At 41.2% G+C, this 10,314-nt stretch overlaps 1 protein-coding gene across 1 annotated transcript; it reads right to left on the bottom strand.

The window, feature by feature from the left end:
• Positions 1–37: 37 nt before the first annotated feature.
• LOC102295798 (CCN family member 1) lies at positions 38–6,390 on the bottom strand. Its single transcript, XM_005934447.2, has 6 exons — positions 6,194–6,390; positions 5,089–5,302; positions 4,377–4,624; positions 3,813–3,957; positions 2,646–2,827; positions 38–1,772 (listed from the first exon to the last, which is right to left on the bottom strand). Exons 1-6 carry the CDS (start codon positions 6,242–6,244, stop codon positions 1,467–1,469), a joined length of 1,146 nt encoding a protein of 381 aa, XP_005934509.1. The 5' UTR covers positions 6,245–6,390; the 3' UTR covers positions 38–1,466.
• Positions 6,391–10,314: the final 3,924 nt, after the last annotated feature.

Consider the following 10,314-nt stretch of genomic DNA (forward strand, 5'->3'; position numbering starts at 1 on the left):
GTGACTCAGACATAGCTTGGCATCTGCAGATATTGATACCCACAAGCAGAGGGCGCTATCACACAGTTTGAGGAGGTATCCACTGTTGATAAACAGCTGGTGATGTTGCACTGTGGAGAAACTTAATTTGAAACCGTCAAAGTTGAATTAAAATAAAACGTCACATGAAGCTTGAGCACAGGAGCCAGTTTTATCACATAGATCGACCAACAAAAAACTGGTGACTGCTACACTGTACAGTGTCTTAATCTATTAGAACACGAGTCTTGGATCAAAATCAAGAAATGTGTTTTGCAGAATACACTGTGATCCAACATAAAGAAAACATTTATTTGGCTAATAAATTTATCTAAGTTGTATTAAATGCTAAACCAAGGCAATTGGCTCTGATTCAGTTCTTCCTGAATTCTTATCAGTTAAAGATAATGTCTCTTATCTAACAGTGTGAGTTTCAAGGGAATTCACTCATGTGCTTTACATGGCATCATGCCATATAGAGAGATATAGCTATAACACCATGGTGATTTTCTGTTTTGAATAAAACAAGTCATCCACATTTGCATAACATCCTCTAGGTTTCTACACAAAACTGCAAAAGTTAATTCAGCTGGTTGTCAGCAAGTCGTCACAGTGCACTGGGAGATATGAAGTATTTACAGTATGTTGAGCTAAAGATTAATAAATGGGTGACAAATTATAATCTTTGGCCCCTACAATGAAAGAAACTGGCAGCAAAGGGTCAAATTAAAAACTTGTGATCACCTTTAACCCGTTGACAATATCCAGGGCATGAATGATATAACATGGCTTTACAGTCACTAAATCTCAATATTGTAATCGGAGGCTTGGGACCAATATGACAGGGCTCTCTGTCACCATTACCAAATGAGGGAAATGATTAGAAAGATCCCTCCAACAGACCATTAGAGACTTCAAGGCACAGTGAAGCTGTGCTGGCAGCACATAGTGGCTCAACACCTTTTTCCTCCCCTTTCATTTGTCACCCGTCTGTAGGTAAGGCAGTCATGTCAGATTCTTGTGCACTGCTCACAAAGTTTCAGTGCTAAATAAATAAAGTGCTTTGTTGCTTTTGTAGCATTTGTCCTCTCAGGCTGATTGGAGAGTCTCAAATCCTGAAGCAGGATTTAGGAAATGCAGGAAGTTCAGAGTATTTCGGGGCTCTAATTTAAGTCCCACATCAGTTTGAACAGGAGCACAGGGTCACAGATATTATAATATGAGTTGTCTTTAAGATGAATAATACCAAGGCAGTCCTTCCTGCCTATGGTCTCTGCAGTGAGGCGGGTGGCCTGAGGCCTTCATTCACTTGGAGCCAGGTGAGAAAAAAAATGGCTCCTCGTCTTCAAGCAGCTTTCTTCTTTAAGAAAACAAACCTCGTCACATTAAAGTCAAATAGGAAAAAAAAAGCCAAGCAAGAAAAAAAAAAAACAACTCTCAATTCAATTCTAGTCTGTGAACTTGTGAGTGTCTCCGTACATCCAGTGCTGAGGAGGGAGGGCCACTTCATTAAGGTGGCCACAATCACTGCTGCATTTACATGACTGGATCAACATGGACAGCCTCTGAAACCGCTCACCATCCGGGCACGCAAAGGTCACAGGCACGGTGCGGGTGCGGCGTGGCGAGCAGCACCGTCCATCCGTACACACGCCGCAGTAGTTGGGCCTGTAGAGGCGGATGCTCACACATTCCCCATAGGACAGGTGGATTGGCTCTGCGACTTTCTCAGTTGGGGAGCAGCTTTTCCCTTTCTGTGATCGAGTTATGAAAGCAGAGAGAGAGATAAGAGTTATAACCTGGGTCATAATGATTATTATTAGTTGGAATCAAGATAAATGAATAAATAAATAATCTAACAAGATCTGATTTATACCCCCATCTGCGCCTTACAGAGCGGCAGATTAAAGCAGCTTTACACTCATAGTCTGTTTCACATTAAGAGGACTAGACTTCCAAAGCAGGGAATCAGAGAGGGATTATTTTTAGATAAATGTGATTATATTTAAGGTTAAATATTTATTCAACATTTGAGTGTCCTCTGCTGTTAAATACACCAACACCTATGACAGCTCTTGGCAGCAGAGCTTTTAACTCAGTGGAGCAGAGTAAAAGAGTTCTTACCGTGTCCAACGTGTAGGATTAATATAGACACACAACTTCCCTGGGCTTGAGTACACAGACAGAGCCTAGCTATGGACAGTTGCTTGGCAGGAATGCTGAGGGTGGGGGACTATATTTAAAAAGGCGCCGGGCTGCCACCAAAACACTGCTGAGTAAATCAGCACTGCCCAGTTCCCAGTGGATGTGGAGCTTCCCGAAAGTACCGCTAAGATAATCTCTGTTCTTAAGCTCTGGATAAAGATGGCTTTAGCACTAAGAGCATGTTTACTCAGTGCCAGAACTTCTAATTTTTCATTCAAGCAAAATTAAAGGTACTGTTTTTGCATGAGGAGTCAAACGCAGATACAGGTTAAATAATAAGTGTTATCACAATTCAGCAAAGTACTGCGTGAGAGATAAGTTGCTATTACAAGTTATCTCGGCAGTGATACGGCTGTTTGAACTATGGTCCCTGTCTGCGTCTGTCTCATTCCTTCATTCAGATCACGCTCAGTCCATCTCACCTTAGCTGGGACCGCCAGGCTGTGACACGGCCGTATGGTGCAGATTCTGGTCTGTCTCTCCATCTTGCACTGAGGGTTCTTGTTGGTGAGACGAGAAGAAACACCCATCCCACAGCTGCGAGAGCACGGGGACCAGTTGGTGGTCTGTACTGCACACTTGTTCTCCTTCAGCGGGCTCCACACTGAAGAATGTATGAGGGTTACGGAGGGTGGGTGAAAGGCAGGGAGAAAAATGACACCAATTAGAGCAGAGATTCTTGATCTGGAGGTCAGGTACCTCGTCAATGTCTATGAGATAAACTGCCATGAAATTTGGTTCAGGCGTTCATCCCCACTTTTGGATCAGCTTTGGTGATTAGTGGCTTTTCATTCTCTTTCCATTCATCCCCAACCGGTCGTGGCAGATGGGGGTGTTTTATCTTCCCAGTGTCACAAAGTGCTTGCTCATAGGGAGTTGTGCGATTGTTGGGCTTTCTATCTAATATAGTAGGGTCGTAACCTTACAATATAAAGTACCTCAAGGCAGCTGTTTTTGTGAAATGGTGCTATATAAGTAAACCTGAACTGAATTAAATTGAATCTAGCACTACTATTGAGTGATAGTTTATCTGCTGGTCAGGTTTATTTACCCAATTGTCTTTTGTTCATTGTTAAAAGCAAGATAGAAGGTCACCAAGAATATAAATACAGATAAGTAACTGATAGCAAATCAGAGCAAAGCAGATGATAAATTTGGGATCTCCTGCAGTGTTGCTCTTGTGAAAGGCAAATGTGAGCACATCTGTGTCTGAGGCTAACATTGTGATTGTGAAAAACTCTGTTCTCATATTCTCAGAGTACAGTAAAAGTACTGCCATTATGGAACAACTTTACCTTGTGATTTAAGAAACACTTTTCAATTGTTGCCTCTTATTCACCCATTCATTCATTTGCACATGAATGGTAATGCAAGGTGCTGGTCTGCCACCGGGGATAACATGACCACCGTCTGGCCTGAAGATATTTCAGCATGAGGACAGAAAGAGCCCTTTCTACCACCTTATTCACACAGCCTAGAACAATTGAACTACCTATATAGAGAATCTTTAATATTATACAACCAATGTAAATAAGCAGTACTTAAAGTTACTAAAATATGAACTACACTGCGAGAAACAGTTTGCATACCAGGCAAGTGTTTGTAGCCACGCTCACTGTGCCAGCTGCTGGGTTTGACGTCTGTAAGCTGGTTGGCTAGGACCAGGTCATTTTCAGGGTGGCGCGGCACAGGATGGAGCCGAGGTCTGTGCGGGTGTTGTTGTGGAGGATGCACCTGCGCAGAGAGATACGCAAGATTAGATGGTTGCAGTTCATCTTTGCCATGACCGTGTCCGACTTTCCTGTGCTTTTCCCCACAGTGGGCGTAACCCCTGATTTTCAAGGGGTTAGGTGTTGTAAAGCACTTAATAACAGTACCTGCTCTCAGCAAGCGAACCAGATACTGTTAATCAGAAAGGTTTCGGCATCCTTGCACCAGAGGCTTTACTACAGTGGCTTGTATTACTTTGCTGAAGCAACTCCAAATTATAGTAAACAAAATAAGAAAATATAATTTTTGATAACTGAGTTTTTAAAAAGTTTTTGGCCAAATTGTTTAATTCAATACACAATTAACAAGTTCATCCACAATGATTTTTACCTCCGTATCATCAAACTGTTTCACAAATTCCTGACAAACTCAATGTAACAAACCTGATACTTAGGTGGAAGGCGCCATGTGCCCTTATTGCAGTCGACAGTGAAGCAGCACTGCCCAGGTATCCTAACCAAGCGTGGGTAGGGGCAGGATGGTGAAGCTGGTGGCAGCTTGTTGCTACAGAGAGGCGCGCAGCCAACAGCGCCATCAATGCAGGTGCACTGGTGTTTACATCCAGCACGGAAGCTTTCGCCATTCTGGTAGATCCTTCCATTGTACTCACATGTGCGTCCCTCCGATTTTGCTGAAAAGACACATATTACTCACTGCTTCTGACTTCATCAACACCAACAGTGACACAGGACACTAAAAAAATCCCACAGGACAAATGAGATCAAAAAGTGAGTGGATACAAAGAAGCAGGAAGTGTCAGACCCCCCGTCTCGTAGGCATGGAAGAACCAGCTATTCATAGTTTGTGGGGCAGCACCGGCATGGTGCAGAAGGAAAGAGTATTTTTATCCCTGAAACCCCCTGTTGCTGTCATAAAACATCTACTACTCATTAAAATGTCTCCTGCTGTGCAAGGTTCCATGCTTCTAAATCACAAACCTAAGAAAGCTTCTCTTATGACCTTTGTCGCACCATTTTGGCTTTTCTTTTACACTCAGTATATAAACTACATTTTCTTGTATTTTAATACTTCAGATGTAGCTTTTCCCCCCCTCCTCTGAGATTTCTTCCCTCCCAGCATTCATTGTTTTCTCACCTCGGCATATGCCCCAGGCCATGGTCACGTCATTGCCATAATTACACTCCAGCCCTTTGTGGTGGTCGCAAGGCCTCGCAGGGCTGCAATCTTGGTTAAGCTGTGCAGCACACACCTTGCAGCATCCACACCTGTCTGAGACGGAGCTCACGCCTGGAGGGCAGACCGGAGGCTCTGCGGGGCACTCACACACCGCTGGGCAGCGAGCAGTCACCTGAAAGATTCACATATTCAGACAAAGCTCAGAACACGACTTGTATATGTGTGTGTGTGTGTAGCATTTTCCATTATTACTGTTATTATTATTATCAAAATAAAACAGTCAAAAATAAAAACAATAAACCCCACAGGCTTGCATCTATAACCCAATTGTAAAGAAGTCTCCTGGTACTTGGAACAGAAAATTCCCACATCCCCTCTGACTGCCTGTCATCAGCAGGCTGTTAATCTACCAATTTCAGCATTTCTTACGATACCAAATTGTGTGGATGAGCACATGTATGTTTGAATTTCTATTATCTTGTAGACACCCCGGGTTTGTGACAGATCATCATTTTGTTGGTCATTCATCCAGATATGAAGCATTGTAGTAAATCTCTACAGTAAGTCAAGTTACTGCTGGTCAGCCTTCTCTGAGTGTCTAGACAACTCAGGGTTTGTACTCAGCCCCCTGCTGGCTCATGATTTGAGTCATGGCTCAGTACTAGAGCTAACTTGTTCCAGTGTTTTAGGAATCAGCATGCTACTATGCTCTAAAAAAATAAGACATGAGTAGACAAGCTGATTACCAGAAAGGCAAACTTCATCAGAAAAAAACATTCGTCATTATATAAGTGGGGGTGCAGTGCCACTGTTAAACTCACTTGCACTCTATTTCCCCTTATTGTGTTTGTTTTCTTTTCTTTTCTCTCATTCTCTCTCTCTTTTTAATTACTTTAAACATGACCGAGATAAAGTACAGTAAAATCTGCTGCTGGCTCATGAGGATTAATTTGTTTCAATGAAGGAGTGTTTGCTGTTCAGACTCGGTAGCTCAAAGTTTAAGGGCACTTTTACTGTCACAAGTACTTTTAATCTTTAAGTGGACTCACATACTTAATCTTACCTGTGTGATGACGGCTGTTGTCAGTAGAGTCAGATAGATGAGAAATGTCATGATTATCCTTAAAAGTTAAAAAACAAACAAAAAAACCCCTACAAGTAATTTCAAAACAACAATTTCAAGCAGAAATCGAAGGAAATATTATTGATCTTCATTAATTTCACATGAAGATTCTAGTTTCTTTTTCTCATTAGCTCGGACTTCTATCCTTTTTTTCTAAAGGGGTGAGGAGCTAAACTCTAATTTATAGCCGATGGACTACGTAAGACCCCGCCTCTCTCCGTACTACTAACCAATCAGCGTGCAGGTAACAGCCCAGATCCTTTTTCTCCCAATGGGCGTGACGTTACCAAGCGGATAGTTTGCTGATTGGTGGGCGGGTTTGGAAATGAATGAAGCCATTGATAAAAATCTCAGGGGCGCTCTGTTTGCTTTATGAGTTAAAAATGAAATTGTAACAGCTCCTTTCAAGTCACACTTAGCACATTCCTGCTACCACTGAGTAAACACACTCAGCTGAGCCAGACAGCCACGCAACATTAATAAGACCTCCACCTTTGGGGAAATAAGGGAGCAGGAGGAATTCCTTCTTTTTTTGTTCTAAGCCAGGGCAGAAAATTAAAGTGGAGTGCATTAAACAAACATTAACATAATATGAGGGGCAGAGTGAAAATACTCGACTTTGTCTGTGTCCATCATGTTCTAAGAATAAGTGTTTCCAAAGTTTTTAAGTGTAGATTTTGATTGTTTTGCTTTCGCTGTGAATTCAGGTGGACTGCCCGTTTCTATTATTTCTAACCACATGGTGTTGACACGGGAATGATGATGATATGATTGCTTGGAAAGAATGGTGAAGCTGAGGTTAAAAGTAAGATTTTTTTTAAGGGTAACACATGTTGGTCGGTCTCCTCTTTCGCTGCCATCTTTTTTTTTCTTTCTTTAACCACAGGTTTCCAGCCACGCCTGTCCTAAAACAGAGACCTCTTTAGAAGAAAGTAACGTGATAGGTAGGTGTTTTGAAAGTTAGGATCCTGCTATGAATGTCAAAGTATTCTTGTAAAGTTCTGGTTTATAGGCTCATTTAATTTTAGGCTTTAAAGAGGATTTAATTTTTTAAAATTTGTGTTACCATCACTACTCACTCAAAATATTTTTTACCTCCAGCTAAAGGGATGAAAGCTTTGTGCTTTCATTTTCAAAAATAATAACAAAACTCAAAAATTATTATTATGTAATTTTTTTATAACTTTTACATTTTAACTAATTTCTTTGCTTTCCCCCCCTAAAATATATTTTTATGTATCAATTTAAGATGCATTTCTCAGTGCATTTGTACATATAGGTGTCATGGTACTGGGTGTATGACTCAGTGTTTCCAAGCTTCTGGACATTATGCTGTTTATTTTCAGATATTCAATGTGATTCTTCCTCGTGGTTATTTTTATGTCATTTTATGTTTCTGTTAGCCTTTAGTTCTTTGTGACTTGTGAGTTTTTCCCCTCAGTGTCTTCTCCTGTGTCTTGTCTTCACGTTTCTTTTTCTCTTGTCTCCATGTTTGGAGTTTACTTTCTGTCTTCCCAGTCAGTCATGTCTCCATGTCTGTTTCTCCCTGTGTCCCTGTGTCAAGCCTGTGTGGCTTAGTCTTCATCTCCGTGTTTATTGTACTCCCTGCTTTATTTGGACAGTCTCCTGTCCTGCGTACAGTATGTTCAGTTCTGCTTCCCCTGTCCTGTTAGTCTGTATTAGCGCCGTGTTCCCACCTGTTGCCCATCCTCACGTTCTCCTGTGTGGATTTTAGTTCCCCCTCTCCCTCTGCTTGTTGTCTGGTTGTTCCTATTTGCAGTGTTTCCCTTGTTTATCCCAAGTTCCCTAGTTTCCTGGTTTCCTCATGGGTTGGGTTTGTATTTTGTATGTTTGCACTTTCAAGTATCTTATTACAGCAAATAAAGTTGTCTCCTTTCGTTTATTCCCCTGTGTCTGACTCCTGCGTCTGGGTCCTGCCTTGCCTGCCATAGAGCTGTACACAACAATAGTCACAATCTATGAAAATGGGAACTGACAATCTCACTGCACACTGCTCTGCACATAATATATTTGTATAAGAAATAACCCACTTCCTTCTGAAATTTTCCTGTGGAAACTGAGCACTGCTGTAGGTGCCCACCCTTCTGCTTAATCCCACGGTGTGCTCCTACCATGTGACATATATTAGCTGTTGTTTGCAATCACTTGACAAGCAATGCTCTTCAGTTTGGGAGCACAGCTGCACATCTCATGGCTATTTGGTGGTTCCCAACTAATGTTTTAATCCAGTTGCTACAGCATGAAGAGTCAAAACAAGGAAGATATGCATGTTTCCTGTTCCTTCCCATCATGAGTCTTCCTGGTGACTCATTTTGCGACCAAAATTTTGTGACTCATTAAGCTGATTTCAGTCCTGACAAAGCCATGTGGCAAACCACTCTTAAATCAGTAATGGGAGTTTCTAAGATCAGCTTTATGACTTTGGTTTGGTTTCTTGAAACCAGCTTTGTGGTTCAGATAGATATTCTAACAACAGTTTAACTCTGTAGATAGATAGATGGATACATTATTGATCCCACGAGAGAAATTCTTGTCTAACAGCAACATAAATAAGAAAAATAGAACAATCTAAAATATATAAACAACATAGTTAAAGTAAAAGTGCCACAGGTGCATCCTGAGATTTTTTTAATTGAATACAACAGTGATAAAAACAACAAATACAAAATAGGTTAAGATACAGAAAAATGTAAGAGGCTGAGATTGTTGAACAGAGTAATGCAAATTGAATTAATAAATAATGTTTACACTATAAACCTGAGAAAGAGCTACAAGAATGTAAAATACAGAAATATGTGTGTGGAATCTCAAGCCTAACAGGTGTGTACACCTGTCACAGCAAGAAGAGGTATTGTACAATTTCACAGAGGATGGTAGGAATGATTTCTTGAAGCGCTCTTTATGGCAGCAGGATTGAAGGAGCTCTGCTGCCTCACTAGTGCTGAGTGGAGTAGGTTAGATGGATTGTCCATGATGGCAAGCAGTTTGTTCATTGACCTCCTGACCCTCACTGACTCAAACAACTCCAGATTCTGGCCAGTGGTGATTGCAGTCTTGTGAATCAGTTTGCTGATCCAGATTTACAGTATATGTTATTTTATTTATACTTTTTTTCAGAATAACAATGAAAATCTTGTATCGTGTATGAAGCACAGGTATTAAAACACACCTCATCTGGGTAGACGGTGTTTTGGGAGTAATCCTGGGACATTTGGATTCAACACTGGACCCTCTGGAGATGTTGTTTCCTATCAGCGAAACGCGGAAGAAGGATGGCACCCACTTGACAACCCAGAAAAGTGCCACCACTCAGTTGAGCAGTTCATAGAGCCCAAGCTGCAGATCTTATAGGTGCACCTTAGGGATGTAAAACCAAGTCAACAAACTGAATCTTGAAAATGAATAATCATCTTGAACAGGCACAGAGTTTCCTCACTTGTGATTTTAAACTGTTAACACACTGTCGAGAGATGGAGTGTTAAAAAGAAGGATGCTGGTGGACACTGGACAGAACTGGACTAGTGTTTCCATTGAGTACACCAGTTAAAATTTCCTGACTGGAGTCATGGCTCCCGCTTTATAAAAGGAAACCACGTCCGGAAACTGTCAGTCATAGCTCTAATGGTATGACGAGAGAGACAAAGTCATGGCCCATCTATTTTAATCCTCTGGTGGTCATGGTACAGGGAGAGGTCTGAAAGTCCTGTGACTACTTCTTTTCTCAGCGTCTCCACTGATGCCTAATAAGAGAGAATCAGAAGCATGAACACTTCACTTTGACGAGGGTAGAAAGCTAATGCTGAAGGGGATCAGACTGTTTTTAAACAGGAAAACACTTTATGCAGGAAACTGTCTGTGAGAAGTTTTATTAGGATTTGTAGTAGTTCTATAGTTTTATTTGATTTCTGCTTGTTTATGTATTTGTGTCTTAGTGACCCTGAAAAAAGGCGGTTCATCTGAAGGATTTTAGCCCTCTAAATATCTTTACTTCAGAGAATTATAATGTTCATTTAACTCAGAACACTTTAATGTGGGAGATA

Source organism: Haplochromis burtoni, unplaced genomic scaffold (assembly GCF_018398535.1).
Source record: "Haplochromis burtoni strain Fernald_Lab_line unplaced genomic scaffold, NCSU_Asbu1 Contig_181, whole genome shotgun sequence".
NCBI lineage: Eukaryota > Metazoa > Chordata > Actinopteri > Cichliformes > Cichlidae > Haplochromis > Haplochromis burtoni.